Here is a 14,623-nt window from a genome sequence, read left to right as displayed (position 1 = left end):
CCTGCAAAGCCCCGATTTTACAAGCAAGTCTGGAGTTGGAGGGGTATTGGTGCAGAAGTCCGGCCAGGGTGATGAATATCCAATTGCGTTTGTGTCCAAAAAATTAAATAAAGCGCAAAGAAATTATTCAGTGACAGAACAGGAATGTCTGGCGGCTATGATTTGCATCAAGCGGTTTCGTCTATATGTGGAAGGACATGAATTCACTGTAATTACCGATCATGCCTCCCTTAAGTGGTCAATGTCCCAAACTGAAATCCATTCTCGCCTAGCTCGCTGGGCTTTGAAACTCCAAGGATTCAATTTCAAGATCGAGCATAGAAGTGGGAAGATGAATGTCGTACCGGATGCCTTATCCAGAGTAAACGAAGCAGAGACAGCAGCTATGGATGCGATGCAGGGTTTATTAATAGACCTTAATTCCCAGGAATTTAAGTCGGAGAAATATGTGGAACTGGCCGAGCGCGTAAAAGCTAATACTGATAAGTTGCCTGATTTGAAGGTATTAGATAATTTGGTTTATCGACGATCCGATCACGCTACGGGAGACCAACTGCATGACACGTTCATATGGAAACTATGGGTTCCAAGTGGACTAGTCGGAGAGGTCATGAAGAAAAATCATGACGATCCCCTTGCTTCCCATGGGGGCATTCATAAAACGTTGGAAAGGATTCGAAGATATTATTACTGGCCAGGGTTAGTAAACGATGTAGTCTGAAAGACTACCAAGCCGCCAAATAGGACACAGCGGCCTCCCATGGGCGTGGCACCAGAATCGGAACGATTTTTCCAACGACTCTATATCGATTTTCTCGGCCCATATCCTCGTTCTCGCAGCGGTAGTATAGGTATCTTTATAGTTCTGAGTCATTATTCTAAGTTTGTGTTCCTCAAAGCTGTGAAGAAACTTACGGCGGATGTAGTTATGAAGTATATGCAACAGAGACCATTGTTTCTGACAATGGCTCGCAGTTCAGGGCTGAAGCTTTTCAGAAATTGTTAAGGTAATATTCAATTTCCCATACTTTGACTGCCGCCTATTCACCCCAGGGCAGATCAGAAAGATTGGGACGAGCACCTCAGTAGTATTTGCTGCGCTCTCCGAACAGCAGTCCATTCTGCAACAGGTATCAGTCCTTATTACATGACGTTTGGACAGAATTTTGTATCATCATTATTAGATATCCAAGCCACCACAATCCTCGGGAAAGCGCTGTCTTCGATGGAACGCCAAAAAGTGCGGGTGAGTGCGAGTTGCAACGATTAATATTAAAGAAGAAAAAGGGAAAGGTTGATAGAGACAAAGAGGAAGAAAATATCACCCTATATCTATATACTAGTAAACCTAGCGAACTCCGTTCCGCCACCAGATGGCGATAGTTTTAGGGAAAAGTTCGTTTGGTGTTTAAAAGATAAAGAAAATTGTTTTTGTTTTATATAAGAAAAGGAAAAATTTTATTTTGTTACCATTAAAACTTTGGCCATTGCTGAGTGTTTTGCAATATTACACGTTGGTTCTTCAATAATTTGAAGATTTAACGGTAATTTTAATGCTATATATTGTCAAAAAGAAGAAGAAGCAGGAAAAAGCCCACACACGGCGGGATTTAATTCAATGGGCAAAATCAAACCCATTTTTAAATTAAAACTTAACGTTATGAAAAGACCAAGAAACCAAATTTTAAAATTAATTCAGACGCAGGCGATCGAAGGTCCAAAGAAGTTCGTTTGGATGTTTGATAGAGCTTTGTGACCCCTTTTCTTATCGCTTGCCTCGTCACGCAGACTTTTTTTTTATTAAGATAATGACCACAGGCGACTCTGGAGGAGGCGGCATAAACACCACCCCATTTGCTGGCGAGCGAGAGGCCGGATGATTTTCTAGTTCTGCGTGCGCCCTCTCCCCCGACCCAAACACCTAACCTGAGATAGTGTCCGTGAGGTACTCGTTACATCATAAAAGGTTTAAATTGCTTCTTTGGTATTCATAATGGGTTTTTTGTTTTTCATATACATATATATATCCATACTTCCATACTCCATACTAATATATAAATGTGAAAATGTTTCTGTCTGTCTATTACTCTTTCACGCCTAAACGGCTGAACGGATTTTGATGAAATTTGGTATGGTGATAGATGATAACCTAGAAATGATAATACGCTATAAATAATCACGCCATCGTTCTTAGGTGGTAAGCAGCAGGTGGCGAAACTGAATAATCACGCAATCGTTCTTATGGGGTAGGCAGTAGGCATTACGTTTTAAGTAAAAAGGTTTGCTTTATCAAAGTTCTTATACAAAAATTGTCTTACGTTTTAGTTTTTAAAAGGCGCGTTATTGTTTTCGATATGCCACGCAAACGTAAATCCAATCTAAGCAGTATTTCTAGCAGAGCTCGAGCTGCAAATGTTGCTAGAGGCCAAGAATCTGAAGAGCAGACTCGGACGCGTCAGATGTTAGATTCTCAGCGTCATGCGACTCAAAGAGCTTCTGAGACCTATACGCAGACTCGGGCCAGTCAGACCCTGGATGCTGAACGCCACGCATCTCAAAGAGCTGCTGAGACAGTGGAATAGACTCAGGCACGTCGAGTTTTAGATGCCGAACGTCACGCGCAATTGTTTGCGGCAGAGTCTGACGAAGATTCACAAAGACGACGTCTTTTAAATGCTGAGCGGCAGGCAGAAAGAACACGTACGTTATCAATGAGAACGTGGGAGGCGTTTAATGGTGCCTCTTTTGAGTATGACCCTTTGATCGACTATGTTAATAACCGATTGGATATCATTGGGAGAATGGATAAAAATTCAGATATTGTGAAGCACTGAAATGGAAAGAAGAACCTCCAGGTATGTGCTGTTCTGGTGGAAAGGTTAAAATTCCATTACTTGGCGAGCCAGAGGAACCTATCAAATCTTTATTTTTATACGACAGTAACGAATCGCGCAGGCTTTTAAGCAGGATTAGAATAATTCTTGCTTTCAGATGACGTCATTTGAAGTAGATAAGGAGGTCCTAATGCCTGGATTTTCACCTACTTTTACCATCCAAGGACAGGTGTATCACAGAATTGGTTCCTTACTTCCCGCAAATAATGAACAACCAAAGTTTTTGCAACTTAAAAAAAAAACCCGGGTGAAGCTGGGACGGGCAGCTAGTATGTAATATAATATTGTAATATTAGAATATTGAAATTTTTTTGTACCCAAGTCTTTATAATTTATCTGCTTTGCTGATATATCTCTTCTTAATAATCTTGTGTTTCACAAACACGATAAATAATAATTGGCCATCACAACCCTTGACGGGTCACAGCCTGTGCACGATTTGCCTCCACGCATCCCTGTCCTGGGCGCGCCTTCTCCAGTTGACAGCACCGGATGTAGACAGGGCTCCCATCACCTGGTCTTGCCAACGCATACGGGGTCGTCCTCTCCTCCGTTTCCCGACAATTACCGCATCAAACACCTTACATGCCGGAGCGTCTTCTTCCATACGGGCGATGTGACCCAGCCAGCGAAGTCTGTGAAACAACACAAACACGATGTGCTCTACAATTTTAACATTATTTATGACAATTGCCGTCCGGGACTGACGATGGGGGGGTATCCGAAAGCCCGCAGTATATAAGTCGGAACTGGCCGGATCGGGCGACTATGTAGGATGTGTCCCATACGAGAGATTAAAAACAAAAATCTCACAGAATTGCTTTTGTTCAAATCGACTTGATTTCTTCCAGAACTACTATCTAATTTTGAATTAAATTATATTAAAATTGGAAAACTATATCATATTGCTGCAATAGGGTAAATCTAAAAATGTAAATTTAAATAAAGGCAAAAAAAAAAATTTTGGAGTATAGTGCTTTCTAATGACTCTTGAATTTCTAATTAAATTTGATCAAAATGAATATATGAGACATACAAGTATAAAAAGTAGTCGAAAATTAATAGAAAAATCGTCATAGCTTTGAAGTTGTTTAGCCTTTATGTATTTTGTTCGATATTTTTGATGACTGCAAGGGTATATAAGCTAAACCTTGTCGAAGCTAGCTTCCTTTCTTGTTTTGCTATTATTTTCTTAATATTCTTCACAATTTTATAATAGATATACTTAACAAGATTGTGATAAATAAAAACACTAATAGATTTATAATATTTATAATATATTTCAGTCCCTGGAAAATTTTTCGACATTAACGCATAACGTCTCAACCCAGCTAGATGTTTTCATGAAAGCAATACACGATATTGAGTTTCCGAATTCTGTGGAAGCAACGAATAAGCTTTTGGAAAATCAAACGACCGCCTACGAATGCCTAAAGGTTAATAACAAACATTCTTTAAGCGATTCTTAACTGATTTAAATCGTTTCATTAAGGTGGATATATTTGAAGCAACTAAACACGGAGAAGAGCTATTGTTTCACATCAAATCGATGGAGGAATTTAAAGATTTTTTTGAACGCATCGGCAATATTAGTGCAATTGAGAGGTCTGTTATTTTTGTCTTAATATATTATTGCGGGCGTATTTATTTTGATACTAGGGGACATTTCAAAGCAGTTCCTAAAATATCATTTTACTGTTGTACACATTGCTCGGAATATTTAAACTAAACAACAAGAAAGGAAGCTAGCTTTGGCGAGCCGAAGTTATAAATACTCTTGGTTATCTTGTTTGGTAATTTTCCATTCATTGTTTTCAGTTTAACGATATAATGGTTAGGCTGAAAAGTTCGTTTAGACTAAAACACATTTTTTTGACCAAATTCTTTTTATACCCTTACAAATCAAAGAGAATTTTAAATTCAGTCAGTTCATCACGGTCCTCCTGTCTGTTTCAACGCAAACTAGTCTCTCAGTTTTAAAGCTATCGTGCTGAAATATATATAAAATTAACGGAAAATAATGATAGATTTTAGATGCATTGCACTGCATCACTCAGCAAGCGATCATAAAGCTTTCGCCCCCTCGTAATTTAAATGGTTTTATTTAGCTTACCGTGTTTTTTTTCTAGGGTCAAAATTATAAATTGAAATTTAAGTACCTTCCTGTTGTCAGATTGATCTGAAATTTAGTACACACCTTCAGTTCCGATGGCAATACACTATAGTAATGTCAATAACATTGTAAATCCAAGATGGCGGCCTCTACAAAATGGCGGATAACGTAGGTTTTATCATTCCCATCAATATGGGTATAGTAGAATACAATGTACTATATAAAATTAAAATCCAAGATGTCGGTCTCTACAAAATGGCGGATAACTTAGGTTTTATCAATCCCATCAACATGGGTATCAAATGAAAGGTCTCAACAAGTAGAATACATTTTACTATTCAAAATTGAAATCTAAGATGGCCGTCGCTACCAAATGGCTAATAACAATTTTTTATCAATCCCACCAATATGGGTATCAAATAAAAGGGCTTGACAAGAAGAATACAGTGCACTATACAACCTCAATATTTAAGATGGGCGCAGCCACTAAATGGCGTATAATAATAAGATTTAAATTTAGAAATTGATTTTGTAATTTAGGTATCTGATCAATCCAGCCTGAATCCATCACCCAAGTCAAGATTTTGTATCCTGTTGAGGACTGTGTGGCGTTAGGGTGGCTAAAAATGATACGTCGTTAGCGGGACACCACCCAATTTAAGGTGAAAGGTTAAATCGCGCCGAGAACTGTATGGCATTAGGGTGGAGAAGTATGATATGTCGTTAGCGTTTTCCCCTCAAGACTCAGGCGCATCTTGTTGAACATAGCCTTGCCCCTTTATTGGACCTCTGCACAAAGGCCGAATTGGTCTCGCCAGCGGCAATTAAATTATAACTTCTAAACTAAATGTCTTCAGTCCGTTTTTTTTTCACTGATCAGAGAAAAATCATAGAATTTAATAAGTTAAAAAAAATTTTTTAACATCTTTTTAATATTTTGTTTAATTAAAAAAAAAAATTTAAATATTAAATTTTGTTTACCTTTTTTTAACTTGAATTAACATATTTCATTAATAAACTTTATCTAAAAAAGGCTAGAATGTTATTCGGAATCAGAGAGAGGAATACTAAAAAATACTAAAATATACTCAAAAAAAGATCCCCCAATGTCAGTAGCACATTGTGCCTAAAAAGTTCTATAGTTTGAAGGCTAGCAGGTAATAGCAGTTCATATTACACATTTTGCACGCCACTGATTCGGCTTTCGGCTAATAAAAGAATTAGACTGAATCCACTTGAATTCGGTAAGTTCGACTCCACGAAAGACCGTTTAAATGTCTATTACTCTTGGGAACAAAATGGTAAAATAAACTAACGGGCAAGAAACCTTGCAATAATGAAGCACTAAATGAATTAAACAGAATGCGACATAAAAACTAAAAACTAGAAAATAAAAATAGGTAAAAAAACTTTTTAAGTTAAACGGTTTTATGTTAAACATACATTGCAATGTTTAAGATAAATGTACTAATACCCAAAAAACAATAAAATTGATACAGTCGTGGGAATTTTAAACATATGCATAGACTAGACTAAAATAAAAATAATAATCGTAAGTTAATGAGGAGCAATCTATGAGAATAGGAGGGTAGAAATAGGTTTGCATTCCACTTTAGGCGGCGTAGGGCAAAAATTAAAAAGTTTTTTGTACTGATTCTATGCGAACAGCATATACTCCCTATTGGGGACTCCATACGGGTGCCCCATACTCAAGGATCGGTCGGACCAATGATACGAATAAAGCCTTGTTAACGTAAGGATCCTCAAATTCCTTCGACCATCGTTTAATGAATCCAAGCATTCCCCTAGCTTTATTAACCGTGTTCGAAATATGAAGAGAGAATTTAAGTTTAGGGTCCAAGAGGACGCCAAGATCGTCAACAAGCGTAATTCTTTCCAAGGCATTACCACTTAACGAGTAGGTGATATTATGCGGATTGACCCGACAAAACGTCATCAGCTTACACTTAGAGCTGTTTAATTTCAGTAAATTGTCGTGACACCAGTTTTGAAAATTGTATTCATTATACTGCAGACACAGTTTTACATCGTCCGCATACACAAGTACGCGGGAATGCGCTATGATCAATGGAAGATCAATAATAAAGAAGGTAAAAAGTAATGGTCCCAGGTGGCTTCCTTGTGGTACACTACTTAAGGAATGTTTGAAAAGCATTCTTTGTATGCGGCCACTAAGATAACTAGAGATTCAACTTAAAAGATCAACTGGAAACCCTATCATGTCAAGTTTGCGAATCAAAAGGAAGTGATTTACAGAGTCAAATGCTTTACTGAAGTCTGTGTATATGACACCAGTTTAAAAATTTTTTCTAAGGCCATTTATCCCAAAGGACGCGAGCTCTACAGGATTTGTTGTAGTAGACCTGCGCTTCATAAATCCGTGTTGGCATGGAGATATGACTGATCTACAAAGGTGCTGCAAGTGAGGAGTTAATACTCGCTCAAAAAGCTTTGGAATTGCTAACTATTTAGAAACACCTCTAAAATTGCTAGCATCCGACTTGTTTCCCTTTTTATAAAGGGGAATAACAAATGACTTCTTCCAAACTGATAAGTTTGTAGGGATAGGGTAAACAGCTTGAGAAGGGGTTTACACAATGCATTAGCACAGTGTTTAAGAACACACCCAGGAATCCCGTCAGGACCTGGGGAGTAAACTGGTGTAACACTTTGAAGATCCAAAAGAAGGGAGCTTTCGTTTAAAGTGGGACGAAATATTAAGTTCGACTTAGGTATGGCGTATAAATATTGCTCACTTGAATGAGACTCTGTGGAGTATGTTGTTTGAAACAATTGGGCAAACAGATCGGATATTGCCTGATCAGCATTAGCCGTCATACTTTCAAACGAAAGTGAAGGCGGAAACGAACATGTTCTGCGCTTAATGTTAACAAAATTATAAAACCGTTTAGGATCCCGTAAAAAGTGGGACTTGCAACGGACTAAATAATTTTTGTAACACTGAGCGTTAAGCACGGTAAAGTTTGACCGAGCTCTTATGTATTTTCCAAAAAGAGACTGAAAACCTGAAACCTTATATTTTTTATAAAGTCTGGACATTAAATTCCTAAGGTGTGACAAATCCTTGCTAAACCAAGGTGGCTTATTGGATATTGTCGGGTTATATAGCGGAACACACGAGTTAAAAAACAAATTGATTGCCAATTCCATATTATTGCAGGAGTAGAGATCGGACCAGTCATTGCCAGATATAAGATGAATAAGATTCAGAAAGTTAGCCCTGCGAAAACAATGAGTTCGCTTGGCTGTCTTTATTGCATTATTTTCAACTGTTATACTAGTGTCGATAGGCACCTCGAAAGCAGGGTGCTACGGATACCTGTGGTGTGTGTGGTGCGTAAGTGGTGTTGCTCTGGAAAGAAAAACGCTTTCAGGATTTGAGACAAGGCATTCGAACATGGTTTACCTGACACAGTGTCTGTATGTCAAGTAGACCATCAATGCATTCATTGTGGCCTATGGGTTGTAAAGCATTGGAATTATCATCCGGGGACCACGTAGTTCCAGGTATATTAAAATCACCTAGAACTACTAACTGATCCATATCGGACAAAGAACTCGAAATTGACTTTACAACTGATAGGTGCCTAAAATAGTCCTTAAGTTCGGACAAAGAAGGTATGTAAGAGCAGGTAATAAAAATTAACCTGAAAATTCTAACTTAAAGTTCAAAAGATCTTCTTTCAAGACCTCTTCTGACGTGAGGTTAGCTTCCACTGCAATAAGGACGCCCCCTCTCCGTATAGAGGGACGGTCATGCCTATATACTGTGTACTTACCGGGAAAAACTTCGGAGCTAAAGATCTCCTGTAAACACAATAACTTGGGATGCAAACTAAAAGCTATCAGTATACAATTTTGTTAGCTTGCTACGACATCAAATGATGTGAGATCAGGGTGAAGTCTCATTTGTGGAACCACTGTGAGGGGTTTTGTTACTGCAGGCTATGGGCCTGCGGTGACAATTTGGGCCGGTAGTTCGGTCTCAGAAACCTTTTGTGGGGGTAGCAGCAGCCTTTTTGCGCTTCGGGGACTCATCTAAGAGTAGATCACTAACCTTGGCAAAACTATCTCTAACTATGCCAAAACTAGTGATCAGTCCCTTAAGGCCGCCTTTAGTTTGGCTTATCAAGGACTTCATTTTCTTCGCAACAAGCTACACAGCAGGACTGCAAACCAAGGCCTTTACTAAGACCGTCACTTGTCCGCCATGGGAATCCAGCGCACTTAGTGTGCACCATCTTGTCACAAAGCCAACAAGTGAGTTTAGCCTGCTCAGACTTTATTACCTGAAGGCAGGTTTTTTTAAGCAGACATTGTAGGATTCCATGTTTATTAAATTACGGACCACTGTGCCAAGAGAAAATGAAATCGAATTTTTTAAGCGAGCAACTCAATTGTACCGCGAGAGCGTATAAATTGCACGCTTAGAACTTTCGAGTTTGTTAGTACAAAAGAGAAAAGCGGGAGAGCGGAAGAGCGGGGACAGTTTTTGATAAACACAATAAGCACAAAAATTCACTCGCAAAGCGAAACGGTTCGAAAAAAAATGTATTTAAATAATCAAATATTCAAATCTTAAAACAGAACCACTGCTGGTTTTATCAATAAAGATGAAAAATTCGGAGCGCAAAAAAAAAAAACGACCGTTCGCTTGAAAAGAGAATTTTTATAATTTTAAGAATTTAATAAAGCTATTTCGCTCAGGCGAATTCGGCCGCCGCTCGAACTCCTTATCGAACGTATCGTCGTAACTTTCGATTTCGTTTTACTAAATTTCGCCCAAGAATAAAACCACTGAAAATCAGAAGATTCGCGTTTTTTGAAGTGAAACTTCTTTAGGCGCGTTATGGATTTTCGGGGACGGAGTAAAACCGATTCATGACCGTCACGAAAAAGCGAGGATCCCCATCCCTTTCTAACCGCTGACGAACGATGTCTCTATCCTCCTCTATCCTTTCTCGACCGTCACGAAAAAGCGAGGATCCCCATCCCTTTCTAACTGTTGACGAACGATGTCTCTATCCTCCTCTATCTTTTCTCGACCGTCACGAAAAAGCGAGGATCCCCATCCCTTTCTAACCGCTGACGAACGATGTCTCTATCCTCCTCTATCCTTTCTCGCTCTCAGCGCGCTCGCACAAAGTTGAGAGCGTAAAAATCTACAAATAAAATGCGGTTGCAGTTGAAAAAGTGGTGAGAGGTGTGAATGTCAAAAGGAATTCCCATCGAACAGGTTGCATACAGATATTAATTGGCACCATAATTTCTATCCATTTTATTTGACCTAGAAATGAAAACACATATCGATATGTATTTGTCTTCTTCTTCTTCTCAATCGGTTTGTTAACTTTTGAGAGTCGCCAGCACATTTCGAGACCTCTAAAATTAAGCGTCTAAAAAGGCTTTTATTCGGTTTCCTACAGAATTTCAATTTTAATAATGAGTAGTGATGAAGAAGTTTCACTTCTGTCGTGCGTAGGCTGGACACACCCCTTTTTTTGCTCTATATAAAAGCATATTGAATTTTCATGGTGACGCCGACGTGATTAGCAGTTGGTTATTCTTTTTTTCGCATTTTATTCGGTGTTTTCACAAACAATTAAATACAGTCGAATCCCGATAATTCGTACCCCGCTAAATCGAAAATCGCAATAATTCCGAAAATATTCTGTTCCCTTGAAAAAAAGTCCCTTGAAAAAATCTCGATAAATCGAATTCCCGTCTAATTCGTAAAAAACAGTGATCCCCTTGCCATTTCGAATTATCGGGACTCGACTGTATATGTATTGAACCTCGTATGAATTAGGGGGCATAAGTTCAAGTTTAATGAACTTTCCAGGTCCGTATAGAGAAATTAAAAAGAAAGTCGTGAGTGATAGTGAAGAAGAAGAGACCCGGGTTCCAAGACAGGTTCAAATCTAAGAGAAAGAAGACATAATGAACGCGAATGAATTGCAAAACATTATCCAGGGCGCCTTAGCGCAACAGGAAACTATGCTCCGAGCAGAATTTGAAGATCAAATCAGTTCTGTTAATATGCAGTTACAAAATATGCGCGTAGAGACCCCACAGGTGGAGGCCTACCAAAGAGTCTCAGTACAGCCAGGAAAACCCCCATGCCGCTCCACGTAGTTAAGATTTTAACGCTGAGCAAGACAAGTACGTAGGCAATCTGCCACGGATACATACGAACTCTTTAAACCTTACCAGGGCAGCTGTGCCCATTATCAAGTCGTTACCATAATCAGGAATAAAATTAGTTGCCCAGCGCGAGCGTTGCTGAAATCACTCAACACTGTACTTAATTTCGATGCCATTCTGGCAAGATTAGACTGATCCCTAGCAGATAAAACTTCGTTGAGGCTGTTGCGACAACAGCTTGAGGCTGTTCGCCAAAGTGACCAAAGCCTCATACAATACTATGACGAGGTTGAGCGTAAGCTAACCCTTGTCACGAATAAAATTGTCATGTCCCACGACATTGAAAGAGCCACACTGCTCAACAATGAGGTAAGGGCGGACGCTCTATCTCAGGAATAAAAAAAAATCCTAAGGGCAGTCGTATTCCCGGCACAGCCAAAAACCCTTCCTTCGGCATTAACATTAGCTAGGGAGGCTGAAGTCAGCATCGAAAGAAGCCAGTTCGCGGCAACGTATGCTAGGGCAATGGAACAGAAGACACAGAATTCTGACTTTCCTAAGACTCAGTACCGCGCTCCCCATAAACAAGGAAACGAAAAAAATCCTCATTATTTTAAAAAACCAGATAGGAACCAACAAAATGGTTCTGGGCGTAAGCCAGAGAACTGGGCCGACCGTGACAATCCACGTCAGGCAGCAGAGCCCATGGACTGGAATCCATCGTCTTCCAAGTCCAAGCAACAGCGACATTTTAAACAAAACCAAATGCATGCAAAGGCCACATGCAAGCAAAAAATTCAAAAAGACTAAACTCCTCAGATAGGATAACTGGTCAAAGGCGCCAGCGCACAGTGGTCGAGTCCCGATAATTCGAAATGGCAAGGAGATCAATTTTTTTACGAATTAGACGGGAATTCGATTTATCGAGATTTCTATTTAACTGTGCTCAAAAATGAAAGAGTCGAATAAAGGGGGTTTTTACGTTTCACATCATGTTAACATATGTATTTAATTTTATTAAAATTAAACAAACATTATAAGTATGTACATTCATTTGTACGTTTTTCAAATAAAAAGAAAATTAAACAATAACATAAAATTATAACAGCGAGAGAAACACAAAATTCATAATGCATAGCGACATAAAGGCGGCATAGCTGTCTGCAAAATCTAACGGTGCTTTAACTACAAAAAATTTCGCCGTTTTACGATTTATAAGAGGTTACGAAACAAAATTACGATTTATAAAAGGTTCAATATTCTTTGCGTTGCGCCAAATACTACGAATTAACGAGAGGACCAAAATGTATGGAATTTTTACGAATTTTTCAAGGGGACAGAATTTTTTACGAATTATCGCGATTTTCGATTTATCGGAGTACGAATTATCGGGATTCGACTGTAACTTCTAAACTAAAATAAATGTCTTCAGTCGGTTTTTTTCACTGATCAGAGAAAAAATTTTTTTTATATAAAATTTTGTTTTACTTTTATTTTTTTAACTTCAATGAACATATTTCATAATTAAACTTTATTTAAACAAGAAAGGAAGCTAGCTTCGGCAAGCCGAAGCTTATATACCCTTTGCAGTCATCAAATATGTCGAACAAAACGCATAAAGGCTTCATTTTCCATATTTTTGACTATAGATCATATGGGAGCTATACGATATAGTTCTCCAATTTTGATCGAATTTAATTCGTAATTCAAGAGTCGTAAGAAAACTTTATATTCCAAAAATCATACTTGTCTGATGAAAAGCAAGGATGTTATAATTTTATTTCCATTATTTCTTTATAGATTTTTCGATCTTTCCTATTGTAGCTATAAGATATAGCTGTCCGATGTTTATGAAACTTTTTTCTCAATATTTAGGTTGTTAAAAAACTTGATATTCAAAAAATCATGCTCGTGGGATAAAAAAACAACCATGTTATCAATTTATGTCCATTAATTCTATATATATTTTTCGAATTCAATAACAGTTAGAAAACGCCATCTTGAAGAACTCAAGTCGATCTGATGAAAAACAACGGCGTGAGAATTTTTCATTTCATTCCCTCGTACGGGAGCTATTTGATATAGTCGGCCGATCCGGCCCGTTCCGACTTATATGTATACTGCGTGCAATAACTACACACTTTTTGGGAATGTTTCATCAAGATAGCTTTAAAACTGAGAGATTTGTTTGCGCGGAAACGGACAGACGGACAGATGGACAGACGTACAGACGTATTCCGACTCTACTCGTGATGCTGATCAAGAATATATATACTTTTTGGGGTCTGAGGTGTCTCCTTCACTGCGTTGCAAACTTCTGACAGAAATTATAATACCCTTTTGCTCTGCAAGGGTATAAAAAGGCTAGAATTTTATTTGGAGTTACCTAAATCAGACGGAGGCATAGTAAAAATACTAAAATATACTAAAAAAGATCCCTTTTTGCTACTGACATTGTGCCTTAAAAGTACCATAGTTTGAAGGCTAGCAGGTACTAGCAGTTCATATTACACACATTGGACGCCACTGATTCACACTTTCGGCTAATAAAAGAGTAAGACTGAATCCACTTGAATCAGGTAAGTTCTACTCCACGAAAGGCAGGTGTACGTTAATCCGGGCTCGTTGTTAATACACTGAATTACCACTACGTTTTATGAGCTACACATTTATAGACTGGTCACAAACATTATTTTTTTTTGTAATGCATACCTTGAAATTAATAAAAAAAACCAAACTTTTAATAAATTCACTAAAAGTTGTAAATTTCTGAGGAACTTGAATTCGATGCGCGCAAACATATAAAATTTTGTAAAGCTCTTTGCAAAATCATATGCTGTGTTTGTCCGTTCGCAGCTGATGATCAGCTGATCATAGAGCTTTTAAAAGCTTGGATAAATCTAATCAAAGTATCTATTATCGAATTGTGAAAAAAATCATAGCTTTTTGAAAGTTGAAATTTGAATTAAATGCCGCTAGCGAGGCCAAATCGCCCACTGTGTAGCGGCTTGACAACATCAAGCAAATCGCCAATGCCAAAGACCAAGAATATGAAAACGCTGCGGTAGCCGCGCTGAGCGCAATCGAAGACGACAGAGACTTGGTCGACTCCCATGACCTTCTCAATTTTTTAGAGAGCGGTCGCAGCTACCGTTTATCGAACTACGGCTGGCTGGGAGAGCTTTAAAAATTCTTATTGGTACAGGGTCAGCGAAAAGTTATATAAAGCCCGTAAATCAGCTTAAAAACATAACGCCAGTAGCCACCATTTCGCGTGAATTCAATTCACGGGTCCAACGACATAAATAAAAAGTGCCAAATAAGTGTCTTGGGAACAACTTCCCCATTTTTCATTTTAAATTGCCTAACAATATAAACTTTACCAGTAAGTAAGAATTAGTATATCGAAATGATGAAAAAAAGATCTAAC

General features: G+C 38.4%; 1 protein-coding gene across 2 annotated transcripts in view; it reads left to right on the top strand.

Annotated features, from left to right (window-relative positions):
- LOC108101728 (guanine nucleotide exchange factor DBS) overlaps positions 1–14,623 on the top strand; it is a 240,935-nt gene that overhangs the window by 6,286 nt on the left and 220,026 nt on the right. The window contains exons 1-3 of one of the 2 annotated variants that reach the window (XM_043208209.1): positions 1,191–1,246; positions 4,181–4,330; positions 4,387–4,499. In XM_043208209.1, the coding sequence (XP_043064144.1) occupies positions 1,226–1,246; positions 4,181–4,330; positions 4,387–4,499 (284 nt within the window). In that variant the 5' untranslated portion in view covers positions 1,191–1,225. Of the gene's footprint in view, positions 1–1,190; positions 1,247–4,180; positions 4,331–4,386; positions 4,500–14,623 lie in introns of those variants that run through there. The other variant, XM_043208208.1, reaches the window with a different exon arrangement.

Source organism: Drosophila ficusphila, unplaced genomic scaffold (assembly GCF_018152265.1).
Source record: "Drosophila ficusphila isolate 14025-0441.05 unplaced genomic scaffold, ASM1815226v1 contig_414, whole genome shotgun sequence".
Lineage (NCBI taxonomy): Eukaryota > Metazoa > Arthropoda > Insecta > Diptera > Drosophilidae > Drosophila > Drosophila ficusphila.
This window is presented reverse-complemented; position numbering and strand designations above follow the sequence as displayed.